This window comes from Melanotaenia boesemani, chromosome 7, assembly GCF_017639745.1.
Source record: "Melanotaenia boesemani isolate fMelBoe1 chromosome 7, fMelBoe1.pri, whole genome shotgun sequence".
Classification (NCBI taxonomy): domain Eukaryota; kingdom Metazoa; phylum Chordata; class Actinopteri; order Atheriniformes; family Melanotaeniidae; genus Melanotaenia; species Melanotaenia boesemani.
In genome coordinates this window covers 9,797,491-9,816,275 of record NC_055688.1, presented here as the reverse complement: position 1 = coordinate 9,816,275, position 18,785 = coordinate 9,797,491, and the positions used below count along the sequence as shown (strand labels likewise).

Here is an 18,785-nt window from a genome sequence, read left to right as displayed (position 1 = left end):
TCCTGCACTAAGGTGCAGCATATGGGCCCTTGTCTCTAAATTCAGGAAAAAAAATGGTATAACAGCAGAATTAATTTAGAAATTTCTCTGTGTATCCAGATGGTTTTTTGTACACTTTAAAAACTGTTGGATAAATTATGTTAAGAACATATTTACTAATCTGAATAAATGTCCATGTTCATCTTTAGGTTTTCAGTAAAGCAAATAAATTGTCCAGAAGAGACGGACAGACTGTTTTGGCTCAGATGTGTTCTTGATAATGACTTCCTAAATCACTTTGCAGTCAGTAGGAAATCTGAACAAGACTGAAATGCTAAAGACCAGCACGTGTCAGAGTTCTTCATTACATCCTTTGTTGTGAATAGGACCAGCTGCTGTAAGACCTCGTTGTAGCACTTCATTGTCAAATGTGACACTTTGGGGTTATTTCTCTCTGTGAATCTTACAAGAGTAGCAAAACATCACTTGTTCTTTGTAGTCAACATATTTGTGCTGGTTTTTCCTCACCATAATACAAAAGTGAGCACTTAATAGACTGACACCGGGTGAAGGCTCCCCATCCATCATGGCCTAGTACTACAGCACAGACTCATTACCGTCTTAGATTGTACCAGTGTAAAGCCTATAGCTGTTGTTTTTTTAATGGATAGGGGGGAAATTGAAGTCGGCAATTATGCAAATGAGTCTGAAAGTAAGTGAAGTTTCTCGTGGAAGAAAATGTGCTCTCAACTTTGTGACTTGCCAGTAGATATTAAAGGATAGCATTACACTTTAAATCCTGTTTTACAAGCTGAATAAAAACATCAAATATTTAGTTTAGAGCACAACAAAAACTGCCAGTGAGCAATAAAAGAACACATTATTCAATAATACATTGTGTTCATCTGATGTCCAAATCAATTATTAATTAATGGTGTACAAAAGATAACTGATTGTTGACTAGGGTAACATAAAACAATGGATATTTATATTAAATCTTCTTTGTCTATTAGCCAAGGAAATGGGCTTATGAAAAAACATCATATCTAAAGGACCATGCGCCATGCTCATCCAGGTTCTCAGCTGCATTAATTACTGCTTTGGCTGGTAAAAATTATGCAGCACAGGAATGTTTAAAAATTCAGGAACAGGAAACCACTATATTCTCATTAAATTTAGTTGAATTAACACCAGAGTACATCCAGCTTGAGATATTGCATGCAAGTTAAGCACACATTGTACACCATGATTCCTTTTTGTATGTTGGACTGAGGGAAATACTTGAGGGTACAGACAAGTGCTAGCTCGCTAGCAGGCTATCTCTGAAGGGATCTCTGAAACACACTCCATAAATATCTTCAAATTCAATCAATACAATACTTTTACAATTCACACCTTGAGATTTTTCACTATTTTCAAAGAAGGTGCATAACAAGTATTGACACCAAGTGGTCAAGTTGGAGATGACTATATCAAAAGCCATCGTCCCACAATCCAGCAAAAAATTACAGCAAGAGTAGAGGAGAAAACAAACCTTAGTGTCACTCTGTACATTTCTGTGACTTCTATGTGGGAAAAGCCACACCAATGGTTCTTTTTTCCCCTTCCCCTATTCTGAATTTGCTTTGCCTCTTGCCGTTTTCCTTTTTAAGTCTACACATTATTTCCTGCTTTTACATTATATAATAAGAATGATCCTCCATTACTTGCAAACTTCTTACGAAATCCAACATCCAAAATATGACCTTTCACCAGTATAAAAAGACTGGCTGTGCAGTTAAAATTATTCATTCTGGGCCAATCAGATATTTAGCAAAGTGATTGGAAGCAACAAAAACATAGGTTGTTATAATATATTTTATGGTAAGTTATACTCTGGAATTATGGTAATGGACTGCAATATACTGTGCAGTGGTGCAGGTTAGTTGAGCATTACAAAGCTAAGAAAAAAATGTGTTAGTTGTGACATACAATAATGAATCATCCTTAAAAGAGGGTGTTTTACAGATAAATGAAACACAATGTAAGTTCATGGAAATACAGCTCACTCCTTCAGTGTGTTTATTTCTCAAAGATCTTTTGAAAACACCCACATCCTAAAAGCACTCCAGTGCATTTACTGAGCTTACTGAGATATTATATTACAGGAAAATCTTTTACCCTTCTCTCCTTTCTTTTTGAGGGATGGGGGTGTAATTACTTTACAAAAACCAGGAACCAGCTTGATGGGATGAATATTATCAGAAGGAGTTGTAGGAGGAATAATGCCGTATAGTTTTCGGTGACAAAAGGAAAACCATGAAATCCTTTCATCCACTTATGAGACCACTTAGTATTGCACAGCAAATTCCTTGTGAAGAACTTTTGTGAACATGTGGAGACAATGCCCCCAATTATGACATGTTCCTGGGTTCTCAAAGCCATACTGGCAGCTGCATGCATCCATGATTCAACTTGTCCATGCTGTTTTGGTCATCACGCAGGAAATGGATGACTTCCTATACAATGAATGAACTACTATAGTGTGAAAGACAGTACATCCTCAAAGCGTTGTGCCACTGTGATGTCAGCCTACATGACTGAGGCATCTATTGCTATCTGGATTATACCTCACCTATCAGGTAAGGGTACTGTTAGCTGTAGAAAACACAAGGGAGATCAGAGTTTACTGTACCAAACTGTCCTAGGGCCTCATTTATAAAACTGTGCATAGCAAAGATGACTACCGGTGGTGTACGTAGGGAAAAAAGGAAATGTGGCGCATAAACACTTTCAGATCTATAAAAGAGTGCGCAAGCACATCCCACGCCTGTTTCTGTTTATAAATCAGAATCAACTCTAAAGTTGGCAAATGTGAGGGAGCGCCTTGCCATGCCCTTATGGTGGCTATGAAAGGTCAAGTTAACATCTATAATAATTATTCATCCTATCATTTCCATGTTGGCTCAGGAGGGGAAAAGAGGGAAGAAGCAGCTTTTTTGGAATGTGAGACTGAGATCCTGATGGACCACATTGAAAAACGTAAAAAGATTTTATTTTATTTACACTTCAGGCAGCTAATGAAAGTAATGGCCCCGCGCTACATTATGCCGTCTTGCAAACTTTCTGAAGAAGTCATCCCAACTTGAATCAGTCAGTAAAAGAAAATTTTAAGCTTTGGTCATTCATTCTAAGACACAGCAGAGTGAGATGCAGACTGGAGGCTGGAGTGTTTAGAGTGGATGGAACACTTATGAAACACGCAAGAGGTGGTTTTCTTTTTATTTATGTATTTTTACACAATGCTTTTTTAGTGTTGTCCTACTTTCCATCAACACAGACTTTATTTCTGCAACTCCTTGTCCACCTTGTTAATAGTGTTGATCGCGTCCCTCAGCACCTGCAGGACTTCCTCTGAGGACACGCCTGCTGCGGTGCTGTGTGGAGTCTCTGGCCTCACCCTTTCCAATCACAGCTGCAGCACCGCCCATCCAGCTGGAACACCAGGAACTATAAAGAAATATTATTTAACACTAAATAAACTGCTACCAATCTCAGATGTATCTGTACATATTTATTTTACACATTAAGACAAAAGATTAAATTACTGTCATCAAGCAGACACTTCTCTCCAAAGCAATGTACCATCAAGGGTCTTGCCTAAGGCCCCAAGTGGAATGTGTTAATATTCACCTCTGTGGGATTCGAACTTTGGGCTCCAGCATGAAGGACGGATGTCCTACCGACTGCAATATCCAGCCGCACCATTCAATTTTTCAATGTAGTCCATCAGGGTCTCAGTCTAAAATTCTGAAAAAATAAGTTTCTTCCCTCTTTTCCCTTTCTGAGCCATTATCGAAATGATATGATGAATATTTATTATAAGCATTCACCTGACCACCATAAGGGCAAGGTGCCCCCTCACATGCGGCAACTGATTTATAAACATAAACAGGTGTGGGGCGTGCATGCACACGCTTTTATAAATCTGAAAGTTTTTTGTGCGCCCCATTTCCTTTTTTTCCCTTCGCACACCACCTGTAGTCTGCTTTGCTACACACAGTTTTATAAATGAAGCCCCAGAGGAGTTCATGGTCCCCTCAATCACCGCAAGATGTCCAGGTCCTGTGCCAGCAAAACAAGCCCAGTTTATCACCCCTCTACCACTGTGCTTGACAGTTGGACAAACCTACAAAAACAAGTCAACATAACCATGCTTATACATAGAACATTCATGTACACATTCACAAAGCTATAGTTATGGATCGAAGTTGAGAGAACTGTGGTTGGCGATACTAAAATTATAGTTTCAGGAACAGCTTGTTGGATAGTTTAAAATTCCTTAAAATAATAAGGGTCACAGTTGAAAATAAATCTCCCATCATAAGCTGGTCCTAATATAGATTAATCTCCATTTGAGGGACGGAACTGGTGAAGGACAAGAACATAGGTGGTTTCAAAAAGAATGGGTGTTATTTCCCCCAAAAATACTCACAATCAGGCCCCCTAAAAGAGGTCAAATGAACAAAACTAAACAAAAGGTATAATGTTAACTCAGTAACTTTAAACTAACTTTTAACATGTAACAAAAAGAAACCAAACTAACACAAGAACCAAACTGACCTAACAAACATGAAAAAAAGGGGAAGTAAATACCAGACCAGACCAGTCTAAAACACATGAGGGGGTTAACAAATACTAACAAATAATCTAAACAAAGAGACAAAACCTAAACAGATATTTCAATTATTACTTAAACAAAAGAATGACCAACAATGAAACAAGAAAGCAATCAACTCAAAATCCAAACAACAAATCTAAATATTTAAAGAGTGAAGAAATGATCTCCCCTCTGGAAGAAGCTGCCTTGGTACAGGACCATTGCACTTCCTGTTTCCTTGGCGTCTACTGGTTGTGCTCACATCTGCCCCCAAGCATTCATATGGCTCCCCAAGCACCATTAAGAGAAAAGAACACATGTTAAATAAACAAAACTTAAACAGAGTTGAAGATACAATAGTGCTCTAATGTGCACGCTAACAAAGAGAGAACTAAAGCATTTTAACTAGATTTAAACCAAATAACAAAATGGTGTTAACTCATAAACTAACATAACTGAAATGTGTTTGTGTAGCGGGGTCACCGCCTTATACTGTGTGGCTGTAGGTACGGCCATCACACTCTATATACATAAAATGAGATTAATCTGCCTCGTGATGTTAAAAATATTAGGCAGAACAAGAACAACTGGGAGACATCTGACTTCAAACAGAAAACTTGCCTGCATTGTGCATAAAAGTGCAAGTTTGATGCTGATCACAGATAGTATGAAAATATGCCTGGCTTTCACTGACAGAGGTAGATGAGGGGGTAAAGAACAAAAAAAAAAAAAAAAAACTGGAGAAACTGCTCCCTGTCTGCACTGGGAGCCATGGGGGTGATGTCGAAATGCAACCCTGTGAGTTGGAGTTGAACATGTGGCTGCAGGTCGCTCTCTGGAACACACAGCAGGAGGGAAGTGATGCAGTGTGTGTGAGCTGACCTCAGCAGCAACAGTAATGTCCTGGAGCACTGGATGTTTAGACAAAAAGATTTTCTTTCAGTCTCAGTTGAGTTTACCAACTGCAGAGATGCCATGACACCCGTCAGATTGCAGCAGAATCATGAAAAGACATGATAGTGACTGACACGCCAGAAGCTCAGCTTTTCACTTCAGAAAAGAAAATCAATGCAGTTTTGTTCTCTAAAGCTTTGGATTACTGAAGCTTCTGAACATCACTTGTAATATGAAGTGTAATAGTTAGGTCTGCAAAACAAAGGTGGGTTTAAACAATAACCAACTCTATATGCTGTGTATGAGAGGAGATTGGATTTTTACAACAGTTGACAAAGCAAACAGTGCTGATTTGTGGGATTCATTACCTGTCTGGTACACAGTTCATTAGATTCAAATGGAATTCATAATATTTTGCTGTTTTCAGTCAGAGATAAATCCATTCTCATCTCACGCTTGCACCAGCCTCCTCTAGTTGCTCATTAAAGGATTTACCTTGATTTTAGCATCAGATGAGCAAACATTTGTTCTGCTCCAAAAACACACGATGTTGCCACAGAGTTTTCAAAGCTTATTCTGTATCATCATGTAGAGCAAATTACCAAAAGCTTTGGGTCATTTTTTTTTTCGTTTGTTTGTTTGTTTTTTCAATAAGCCACATTCTTAAATTATTCATTTTAAATAATTTTCATTTCTGATTTTTAGTCAGCTAATGCATTTTTAAATATTAGTGCACCAACCAAGATTTCAGAGTCTCTTGTACTGTGCACATTAAGGCGTTTCTGAAGACAAAAATCCCTCTTCAACCTGTAATTAGTGCACTGGGGATTTCTTCATATCCACAGTGCGCTAAGCCATATCTTTGAGACTGACATTAATATGACAGTTGATATATAAGCACATACTATGGATTAGGAGCAAGATGCAGTGCCTGCTGCACATAGTGGAGAGACCTGCAATCTGCTAAGTAGCATATGTATCCGCTAAAGAAAAAACTTCTTCTAGTGCTCCATATGGAATTTTCTATCTCTGGCAAAACTGCAAGGTTCTTTAAAACTCTTTAAAACCTAAGTAGTACCTGAACTTTTGTAATCTGATTACCTGTCACCAGGTGAATGAAGATAAAATCCAGCATACCTATCACCCACCAGTGAAACCCCTAGCGCCAGTCTACCTGGAGACAGAGACTTCAGCACATCCTATCTCAAAGAACTGTTTTCAAAAGCCCATATAAACTGAGATCATATGTGACACCGGTATTCATAAACAGCTTTTGTATTGCATAGCCTATATTTATTCACCTTTTGGAACAGCGGTCTAACAGTTGATCAAATGGTGCAGATTTTCTTAACAAGCCTATTTTATTATAAAGTCAAGGTCTTAGTTGATAATAACAACTTTTCTTGGCTCTGATCTCAGAGAACACCATATCTGCACTCTAGATATTTCTGTAGATGGTGTGTTTTTTAAACTAGATGAACTGTCAGGCAACACAGGGCAAATACTCTGCCCTACACGTCTGTCTGCTGTCAGTTCTGGAAGCTGCAATGTTAAAGTAAGCAAACTCTGGTTGTGCATCAGCTGAGCTTGCCTGTAAATCATATCTGAATATATTTCTAGAGCCTATTTTGGCTTCTTAGTTCTGCTAGTGAGCTCCTGCAGTAAAAATGTAGGTTATTTTTTATTTATTTATTTATTTTTTTTCTTGGTGTTTGCTAGAACAACTTTACAAGGCTAACAGTTGAGAAGGAGGAAGACTCATATCTGCCTGCATCTTCATCTCAGTTTGACAGTCTCAGCTGCTGTGAGTTTCTTTTTTTCTGGGATGGTTTTTTCTTGAGTAGTTGTGTCTAAACTGCATTTCAAGGAGCTCAGGGGGGCATTTGGCCACTTTTAGACATTTAAGGGTTGCTTCCATGGAACAACTCCAAATTTCTCTTTAGATGTTTTTTTTTTTACTTATTTATTTTTTTTACTTCCTCATAAATCAACTCTATGTATCTGTTCATTTTAAAAGTGTTTCTTGAAAGTGGAAGGTGAAGCCAAAACATTGTTTGTCAGTCAAAAGTTTTAAATGATTAAAAAGGCATCACTAACCTTAAAAATCTTGCACTTTTTGTCATTTCTTTGGACATACCAAAGCACTGTAGCTTTAGCATATCTCACTGTAGTCAGAAAAATAGTTTCAGTGATCCTGATAAAACAAGTTATGCAATTCTTGAAGCAAAAGTCCCCAAAAATGAAAAACACAGATTAAGATGTAGATTAGTTTCAAAAGAATAGTGTGAGAATTTGGCAGTTTTCTTACAGTTGAATGTAGAAAGCAAATGAAAGTAAAACCAAAGCCAACAAAGAAGTAAATTGCTTTTGAACTAGTTTAAATTTTAATGTAAAAACACATTTTCACTAGGAAAACGAAAAAAAAAAAAAAAAAAAAAGTTTTCCTTAATGTGAAAAATTAATAAATGTTTGATTGATTCCAGTTGAGAAATTGGCCTCTGGTTTTAACTTGTCTCCTGGTTAACTAGAGATCAGTGGGCCAGAGGGTTAAGGGGTTTGCATTCTACGTACCTCTCTCCACAATAATAATATCTCCATATTATCCAGGTTTACGCAGACTTTGTCTATACCAAACATACTTAATGTACGTTTGCATTCAAGAATTGTTTTAAGAAATGTATAGAAGGACATTAGCAGCTATGTCTAAAATTGTCAATAAACAAACAAACAAAAAAAAAAGAAACTGAAATAATAATAAAGAATAACATAACAACATAATTTTAAGATTATAGGGGAGCCTCGTATCTAAAAGACTTTTCTTGTTCAGCCCAACATGACAGGCAGACCATCATTTTGCTGTCACAATGCTGGACAGGTCAGGTTAAAAAAAAAATGTATGGTTGGATTAAAACGTCATGTACTTTCAGAAATATGTTTTTAAAGCATCATACCAGAGCAGGACCCTAATTTATAAACCCTGCTTATGCACAAACGTGTGCATAATGAGAATGTAAAAACATTTCCATACAGCTATACCAGTGCATCATCGCCAAGCGAGATTTTGGCCAGTGGCATAAAGTAGGAGGTGGACTGACATTTCCCAGCCTTCACTGAGCTGGGTAACAGGATCTATATTGCATGCTGGCATTTCTCTGAGCAAATCAGCAGCAAGCTCAAATCCAACTGGAAGGAACTATAATCTGTCATGATGGTTACAATTAGGTTTAAGTTCAGTTGTGCTCTGTCCTCCTCCAGTTGCATCACTCCACTCCTTTTGTTAGATACACATTTTTACATTCGTTTTATAATGAGATATTGTATGACCGTTAGATAATATTTTATTTCCGTTTGCTCTAAAGGGTATTTTTGCTTCTTGATTTGTACTATATAAATACATGTTAAAATAATATCTTTTTTATTTCCCATCTCTTTTACTCTCTATTTGTCCAGGGAGGAACACCAACATTTTTGTTTTCTCAACCATTAATGGTTAATTGAAGAGATTTCTGAATGCAAAGGGAAACATGTCGGTTTGGAACCAAAAATGTGGAGGAAATTATTCAATATTGTGAATCCTTAGAGAATAAGTCTCAAGTAAAAAAAAACAGCCTTTCTGGGTTTTATTATAAAGCTGATCCATCAGGCAGCGTATATGACAGAAAGCAGTTCAGGTCTGGTATATGGGCTCAGAGAATCTTCTCTCTGTCACATCATTTTTAGCACAAGAATCAAAAGTCTCAGCATGCACACAAAGAGTTATCGGTAATCATAGCATCACATTGTTTTTTCTAACTGCTACACGTCTGGTTCTTTATTATCCTGAGTCATAGACAGGCAACTTTCCAATAATGACAACAGTCCCATCTTAGTTCATGTTATTTGTACTAAGTATAAAGTTTGGTTCACAACATTCTATAAATATATTCAAAAGATGTTCTATAAACCGAGAATAAGATCAACTTCATCACTAAGGTCTGTACGACTAGCCTGTGCAAGTGTGATAAATACAGATTCTTTTGTACTGACAGAATTTTGAAACTTGCTTTAAAACAGAAGAAAGCTCAAAGCTCTGCTATGGCAAAAGCTTAGAGGTAATAACTTCGATTAGTGCTTGTTTGTTTTTTTGTGTTTATCCTCTGAGGGAATAATTTTATGTTCAGTGTTTTGACTCTACCTGTCTGAAAAAGCTTGGGGGCAGTTTCTCTTTCTGAAACTTTGTTGTTTTACTTGTTTTTTTTTTTCTGCGTCTTCCTTCAGTTGCAAGTTGAAACGAGTCATAAACACTACAGTCCTCTCACTTGTGTGATTATGTAGTGTCAACATAATAGTGTGGGTACAACAGTAATGAGTACAGGTGTATTTTGTGTCGATACAGATTAAATGAAGTGCTCCATTGTTCTTCATTAAAAAACTTCTCTTGTTTCTGATTGATAGTATGTCCTTTTTCCTCCCCCACAGGTCTGAGGCTAACTATGGAGGTACTAAAGTTGGCAACTTCAGGAGCAACATGCCTTATTTCAATCATTTTCCTCCTGCATGCAGCAGAGTGTGAAGGGGCAGTTGGAAAAGAAAAGAACAGCTCTCCTCTCAGATTTACACACCATCTCTATAATGCCACCATCAAGGAGAACTCTGCTCCGCGGATGTATGTTGAGACGCCTGTGAAGATGGGCATTCAACTGACAGATTTGCAATGGGACATCAAATTTAACATCGTTGCAGGTGATGATGACAGCTTTTTCCAAGCAGAGGCCTTTTCAGTTGGAGATTTCTGCTTTCTAAGGATCAAAACCCGCAGCAGTAACTCAGCCCTCCTCAACAGGGAGGTCAGAGACACTTACACTCTCACTGTGGAGGCAATAGAAAGCGCTTTTGACTACCAGACAAAGACGAAGGTCTTTGTCCAGGTCCTCGACACCAATGACTTAAAGCCTCTGTTTTATCCTGCTTCATACAACGTTGCCATCAAGGAAGACACCCCCCTTAGGTCTAGTGTGGTCAGAGTCAGTGCTACAGATGCAGACGTTGGAAGCAATGCTGAGTTTTATTACTCATTCACCAGCAGAGCTCATCCTTTTGCTGTCGACCCCTTCACAGGCGTAGTCAGCCTCGTTAAGAAACTCAATCACACCCGGACGCAAAGATACGACCTCACTGTTTTAGCGGAAGACAGAATAAAAAAGATTTCCGGTGTTCAAAAGTTTGGTAATGTTGCCCGGGTCACGGTAAGCATACAAAAGATGCCCGTAGGGTCGCCTGTTATCACGTCTCCCCTTAAACCCGTGGTGTCTGCAGATGGAAAAGTAGATATCAGTGCTCATGTGGAACCAGGAGTTAAGCCTGTTGAATCCCTTAATATTGTTGCAGGGGATCCCCACAAGTTGTTTGAGATAATCCCCATGGGTGTGCAGGGCACTGACTTCCAAGTGATCTCCACAAAGAGGATTATGTGGTCTCAAACTCCTTTTGGGCTGAATCTGTCCCTTCAAGCTAAAGATAGGAGCTTCCCAAGTTTACTCTCTCCTATTACTCAAATACACATTCCAGCAAATCATTATAGCCCTTTGGCGTTTTTGGAGGACACCTACATAGTCACCCTGAGTGAGTTTTCACCCCCCAAAACTCATGTAGTTAAAGTATCTGTCACCCCAGTTAATTATAATGTTACTTTTAGCATAAAAAATAACCCTGACAGTTCAGGTTTTAAGATAAATCCAAAAACTGGGATCATAATAACAGTAGAGAAATTTGACTATGAGAGGAAAAATCGATTTGAATTTGATGTTGTAGCCAATCACGGTGAAGCTGAGACACATATTGTGGTTGAGATCACAGATGAAAATGACAACAGTCCACAGTTCACACGGACGTCCTATCAGGCCACACTGGATGAAAACACGCCCGTTGGAAGCAGCATTCTGAAAGTTGTTGCTTCAGACAAAGACAAAGGCAAAAACGGCTTTGTGACCTATGCAATCGCAAAATCAGGCCCTATACCTTTCATAATAGATCCGTTCACAGGGGTCATCTCGACATCGGAACATCTGGACTATGAGCTGATGAAGAGGCGGTACCACCTCAGAGTTTGGGCCTCAGACAGCGGCAGCCCCTTCAGTCAGGTCAGTGAATGCCCTGTGACGATAACCCTGAACAACATCAACGATAACGTCCCTCTGTTTGAGAGGGTGGGCTGCAACATCACTGTACCACCTGATTTGCCAGTGGGACACACAATTGTTGAACTATCAGCCATAGATTTAGATGAACTACAGCAACTGCAGTATGTCATAGAGTCTGGGAATGAGCTCCGAGTCTTTGGCATTGACTCTGTTTCTGGAGCCATCACCCTTAAACAAACTATTCCCCCACATGAGGGTTCATTCACTTTGAGAGTTGTAGCCACGGATGGCAAGCATCACTCCGAGCCTTCAGTTGTCCGGGTAACTGTCACCAACAAAGGTGACGATGCAACGCTACGCTGCCTGGAAACGGGCATTTTTAAACAGCTGACTGATAAACTGATAGAGTTAATTAGGCCAGCCTTAATCAATCAAGAGGAAGAGTTATTCTCAGATATCCACATCACCAACCGTCATTCTCCTAAGTTTGTCACAGGCATTCCTAGTTCGATTGACGTTGCTGAGAATCATCCTTTAAATTCCACCATTATTCAGTTTAAGGCAAAGGACAGTGACTCTGGGTTTAATGGTAAGCTGGTGTACGCCATTTCAAGTGGGAATGAAGATGGCTGTTTTTCCATTGACACTTTCTCTGGGGACCTTCGGTTAGTTTGCCCTCTGGATGCAGAAAGCAAGGAGTTTTACATCCTGAATATCACAGTTTATGACCTGGGAACACCACAAACATCTGCGTGGAAATTTATAGCTGTCAATGTCCTGGACGTTAATGACAACCCTCCGCTTTTTGATCAGCCCAGATGTGTGATTCATGTCCCTGAAAATGCCGAGGTAGACTCTGTTATTTTTACGGCTCAAGCTGTAGACGTGGACGCAGATAGCAGCAGTAAAGTCCAGTACTCCCTCCTGAAGTCCACTGACTTGTTCCGAGTTGATGAGATGACTGGAGATGTGATTGTGACAGGCTCACTGGATCGAGAAAGTTCGCCCAGGCATGATCTCTGGATTGAAGCAAGAGACCAAGCCAGACTCAGCCCTCAGTTATTCTCCTCCTTAAACTTGGTGGTGATTCTGCAGGACATAAATGATAATCCTCCTAAATTTGTACCCAAAGTGTACCACATAAAAGTTGCAGAAGATGTTCCTGTGGGGATTCTGCTTGTCTGGGTGGAGAGCATGGATTTAGACCTGGGCAGTGGAGGCCTTGTCACATACAACCTTAAGAACACAGAGGGCGGGATCTTTCATCTCGACTCCTCCACAGGAGCTTTGACCCTCGAGAGAGAGCTGGACTTTGAGAGGCGGCCATCTTACAACCTCACAGTCCGAGCTGTGGATCATGGCCTCCCTCGCTCCCTGTCATCCTCCTGCTTTGTGGAGATCGAAGTTCTGGATGTCAACGAGAACCTCCACAGGCCAGTGTTTTCTGAGTTTGTGTATAAAGCCGTAGTGATGGAAGATGCAGCGGTGGGGACATCTGTGGTCACACTCGCCGCTTCAGACAAGGATGTCGGCAGGGATGGAGTCGTCAGGTACCACATCCATGATGGATCTGGTCTTGGAGTGTTCTCCATTGACGAGGAAACAGGTAAACAATGTTCTTTTTTTCAAAAAATGATGTGCAACAGTATTATTTAAATAGTTTTTTTTCTATTTTTACATTCTGAAGCTAAAAGAGAAGATAGCAACAGTTATATAAAATATATTCAAATAATAGGTAAGGTTTCATAATAAAGGGTTTTAGTAACTCATGAAATTGGACCCGGATATGAAATTTCAAGATTCTAATTTCTTCTCTTGAATATATTCGAAGAATTGTTTGTTTCTTTGTTTGTTTTTTTTGTTTTGTTTTTTTTTTTTGTTTTTTTTTTCTTCAAGCAAAGATGACACGTCCAGTCACTACAGTAAACCTGGACATTTTAACCAGCTGTCCTTCCTGGAAGCTCTAAGCCAGAGTTATTATATCTACAATACAGAGACTGTACTTAGTATCATGTCCATGATTACGCTATCTGTTTTTATTCAACACTGCTGTCCTCCACCTTTACTCCTAACAGCTTGTCTTACGTCTCTGTCTCACCATATAGTAGAGACGTTTGAGTTCAGAACCGGATTTTACAGCCATGTCTTGGTGAAACATGTCTCACGGCATTCCCATTATTCCCGACTAAGATCAAGCAACATGACTGAAATTCCCAGAACAATAGAGTTTGTAGTCAGGATGTTTTGGTGACAGCAATTTCAGTGAAGGATTGACTTGTTATTTATAATGAGATCAAAAGTCAGAATCAAATACAATCTACGTTAAAACCCAACTAGCATCGCTACATAAATACAGCCTTATTTTAAAATGAGTAGATAACTTTTGAAGCTTCAGCAGGTGTAGAACCCATTGTCACTATAACCTTAGCAGCAGTACATTTTCTCATCTTTAGATGAGCTTATGATGAAATGAGACATGTTAGGATTGTACAGCACATTTCATCTGGGGTGAAAAAGGTACTTTCCATCAACTAATCCCTTGTGAAGGATATCCTGCGACCCGGCAGCACATCGTGGTGCATTCCATTAGCCTGCTGCTGAACTTGAGATTCAGATAAAATCAGGGCAAATGGAGTTTTCTGTCAAGATGGAACTATGTTGAAATATAACCTTTTTTCTGTGTTGCTGTTCCCCCCCCCCCCCCCCCCCCCCCCCCCCCCCCCCCCCCCCCCCCCCGAGTTGTCCCTTAAGGGGAACCCAATTTAACTACTTCTGAAGGCAAGTATGTGCGAAAGGTTCATTTCCCTTGTTTACTACCTCACCCCCCTCCAAACCTATTTCAACCAGCCTTTGATCGCCCGCTTTGTAACTTAAGTAGGATTTAGCAACACAAATATGTCACCCAAGCTTTAGAGCAGGGAATGCTAACATTTCCCAATGAATCCAAAGCAATTTTCTTTTAATTATCTTACAATACAAATGAGCACAATAAAATAGATTAATATGGTTTGTCTTTTACTCCAGGTTCATATTAACAAGTGTTTAATCCCTGAGATATAGCCAAAACTTTTGGAATAAGTAACTATATTTCTTTTTTTTTAAAAAAAAAGTCCTTTGTCATTGTTTCATGTGTTATAGGTGTGATACGTACAACGGAGAATCTGGACCGTGAGATGGTGCCGCACTACTGGCTCTCTGTGTACGTCACCGATCTGGGGACGGAGCCCCTGATCTCCTGGACCCATGTGTTCATGGAGGTCCTGGATGTCAATGATAATGCCCCAGAACTTTCCCAGCCAGTGTATTTCGCATCTGTCCTGGAGAACGTGGATAAAGTGAACTCTGTCATCCAGGTGTCTGCGACAGATATGGACATGTCCTCTGAGGGGAAGCTATCTTTCCAGATGATGGAATCGTATCGAACGCTCTTCGATGTAGATCCCAAGACAGGTAAAGACACATTTTATTCAGACTGCTTTCAGCAAAGAAAAGTTGTTTTATCAATAAAAGCGACAATGCAACAAATCAGTGAGAGACAGGGGCTGTGAAACTAGATTATCATGTCCTCTGTTGCTCTGGAGGTTTTTTTTCCATCATATAGGAACAGTGCTGATCTCAAATTTATATGAAGTCTCATAAAAAATAAAAAATAAAAATCTAGACTGAACTCAGTTCACAGAAGGAAATATACATTATTAACCCTTGGAACTCTGGGCCTATTTTTATTCCTCAGCATTAAAATCACATACCCATAGTAAAATGAGTATATCTTTGTGACCATAAGATATATATTTGAATACTTTTAGGGTGCATAATCACCAGGATAGTGCATGAAACTCCACTTCATTGGGCGGGGAATTCTAAAAAAATTTGCACTTTTCTTTGGTTTGGTGTCTGTTCAAATTGCATTTTACTCAAGCAAACCAAACCACCCTGAAATGACCACTTACCAGTTTGGCCATCTGTTCTCAACATCTACCAACTGGGGGAACTCAGGTTGTAGAAGGTTAAATCAAATTAACTTAACTCTTCTTTAAGGTCTCATTAGTCCACAGACCAGTCCAGTTAACATGTTACAAAGGTTGATGGTGAGGAAAGAAAGTTCTGTGCTGACAGGATGAATGAATTACTCAGGCACAGGGACCACAGTGATCTACTGGGTTTTATGGACCAGTCAGACCAATATGTGTCAGCCAAAGACCCATGTCAGCCCACTTGAAAAATTCCCAGGATGCCAGTTGGCCAGTCCAACAACTTAAAGTGCTTTGTTACTGTTTCTAATTTCTAATTAGAAAAAAAGTGGCCAGTTGTCTACTCTTTTTTGTTTGGTCACACAAAGATGTGGGGTAATCTGGGAGCCTCTGCTAGCTTAGCCTCTGTGGGGAAGTAAAAAAAATGCCAGTGCACAGTTTATTGCTTGAATGCATTTTTAATAGTTATTATATTTAATAAAAATCTAAACACCAGACTCTAGGTGTTACATTCACACCTCTGATGTTAATGTGAATGCAGCAGAAACGGACGCCTCTTTTTCTATATAAGATGGGTAGTATTTCAGAAGTGGCCTGAAAGGTACTTTTAGTTGTAAGTATAATGTTATTTTTATTCCACTTTAATAAGCTATTAGTGTGTAAATTACATGAATTTATCAAATTTACAGCTATCCCATTTTCTAACATTGTTTGAATTCTGGCCCGTAATTACAGAGTTTCAAGACCTTTCAGCTATTAAATCTGTCAGAACTAAGTATTATTCAGAACAAAAAATTAATGGACTTATAGTAAATTTAAAAATTATTACTGGCAAATATTTTTTTTTAATAATGACTTTCAGATTGCATTTGAAATAAGCTATTAAAGCAGCTTTGGTATAAAAATAATTACCTTCAGCCCCTGAGACATGTAACTGAAGATTTTATTGATTCTACATGCAGGCAGGCAGATATACAGCAACTCTGGGATGTTGTATGTAATTGGATCAGGTTGCACAGTGTGTCATCTTCTCATTTCACACACAGTTTGAGCAGAAATATGGGCTACATGCATTCTTTAGATTGATTTACATCTTTATCCTAGCTCCCTTTGTGGTTATAAGACATCTGGAAGGTCCTTTTCTTTCTCTTTTGCAGATTTTTTCAACGTATCTGTACTCGCTTCGTATGGCTGGTTGTACATATTAATTCAGGGGTATCTGCAGCTGGAAGGCCCAACAGAGAGTTGTTTTAGTTGAAAAAGGGTTGTCTTCCAGTACAAGTTGGAGCAGGACAGGTGATCCAGAACCTGGGTGTGTTGCAGAGAGAACAGAGCTGAGAAGTTATAGAAAGTTTATACATATATATATATATATATATATATATATGTATATATATATATATATATATATATATATATATATATATATATATATATATATATATATAAAACCCTCTGAGTTAACTTACCAACACGTTCGTGCATGATCTCAAGAAAAAGAGGAAAAACTCAACATGGTGTCTGGAACACTTCAGGGATCTTTGTGCTCATTGCTGTTGCAGTTGCAACTGAATCACCCGTTGAGGACTTTGATGTTCAGGGAAGCGACTGCAACATTAGCTTCGACGGCACAAGTCACTACAAGCCCTGTCCTCCTTCCTTATTATCTCCTGTGGTGTTAGTCCACACCCTGGGGCCAGTATACTGAGGGATTACAGAGGGAGAGGGCCAGTTGTGCTGTCAGCAACGTCGCACAAAGACTGGTCGGGCAAGAGGTGGTGAAGTGCACAGTTTCATATTAAAACAAGCTTTTTGTGTGTGTCAATACAGGTGTATTTGATATCCATTTACTCAAGCATACCGTGCATGATGTAGTGTGTTTGGATGAAGGTGCTTATTGTGCCTGTATGTGTACTTCTCTATTCTCAGGATTTTCAAATGTCAAAGCTTGGCTGACTCTGAAAACATTTTTATGAAACAGGAATAACCAATAAACATCAGTTTGGAATGATTCAGAGTTGATAAAACAAGACGTAGCCTACGAATGAAGTTACATTTGATCAAATTAGAATTGTGTGCTAAAATAAGCCTGAACTGTTATTTTAACTCTATAAATATATGTTTATGATTAAGATTAAGTTTTGAAGCCACTTTCCCATATCATGGTTGTTTTTGTGGTTGAGCTTCTGCTTTAGCTCTATAAAAATATATGTAAAACAAATATAAAAATATATGTTGCTTCACAAAATTACCTCATGGTCAACAGACTGTGTTTGGCACTTGTTTTAACATGATACAGTTTCTGTGCACAAATAACAGGGATACAGGGATTAACCCCTTAATGCCTGGATTTCTTTATAATTACATAAAAATAGAATAAAACAACAAAAAAGAATGGAAAAAATACAAAAGCAAAATATACTACAATTAAATATCAAATTAATTAAGCATAATAAATCAAAATAATCCCTAAAATATAAAATAAAAACAAATACATAGATAATAGTAAATTGATAAAAAAAATAGAAAATTAATTAAGTCAATAAAAAAATAGATTTATTTTTGTTTATTTATTTTTAAAAAGGCCAAGAGCAGTTTATGATAAATTAGCAACAACAGGCATCAATATACAAAAAAAAAAACCTTCCTCCAGAACAAACGACTGTGTTGGTGAATTCTCACACGCTTTTCTTTTAGGTGACGAGGGATGCGGATTTCTCTGGGTTATTGGGCTCCTGTTTTATTTTTTGCTTCAAACCAAAGAGTGCCCATGGCGACGGTGTCATGTTTAAGCCTTAACAACTAAATCCTCATTTCAAGGTCAATTGCCTCCTGTGGAAATGGAATCACTAGAATATAAGAGGTTAACTGCCTTAAACCTTTTTTTCTTTTCTTTTTTCTCTCCAGTTGGATTGTATGAAGCATTTATAAGTGGTTGGGGTTTTATCTGCAGTAGATGGATGTTAGAGCAGGGATGAATTCTCATCAGGAGTCCAACCTTGTTTTCTAAACTACAAATAAAAAAAGAGATAGCCTTGGTGGGTGGATCAGTTGATCAATCACTTTTTGACCAACAAGAGAATCTTCCCTTTTAAAAACAGGTGATTTGGTATGATTACATTGTAAAATCAGGTCATTGTGTAGCTTTGGGTGTGACCTGAGCAGATGACTCGCTTCCTCCTG

At 38.6% G+C, this 18,785-nt stretch overlaps 1 protein-coding gene across 1 annotated transcript in view; it reads left to right on the top strand.

Moving 5' to 3' along the window:
* The window catches only part of fat2 (FAT atypical cadherin 2), a 126,080-nt gene that overhangs the window by 8,983 nt on the left and 98,312 nt on the right, over positions 1-18,785 (top strand). The window contains exons 2-3 of the mRNA XM_041989958.1: positions 9,971-13,237; positions 14,770-15,081. Of these exons, the coding sequence (XP_041845892.1) occupies positions 9,985-13,237; positions 14,770-15,081 (3,565 nt within the window). The 5' untranslated portion in view covers positions 9,971-9,984. The remainder of the gene's footprint in view (positions 1-9,970; positions 13,238-14,769; positions 15,082-18,785) is intronic.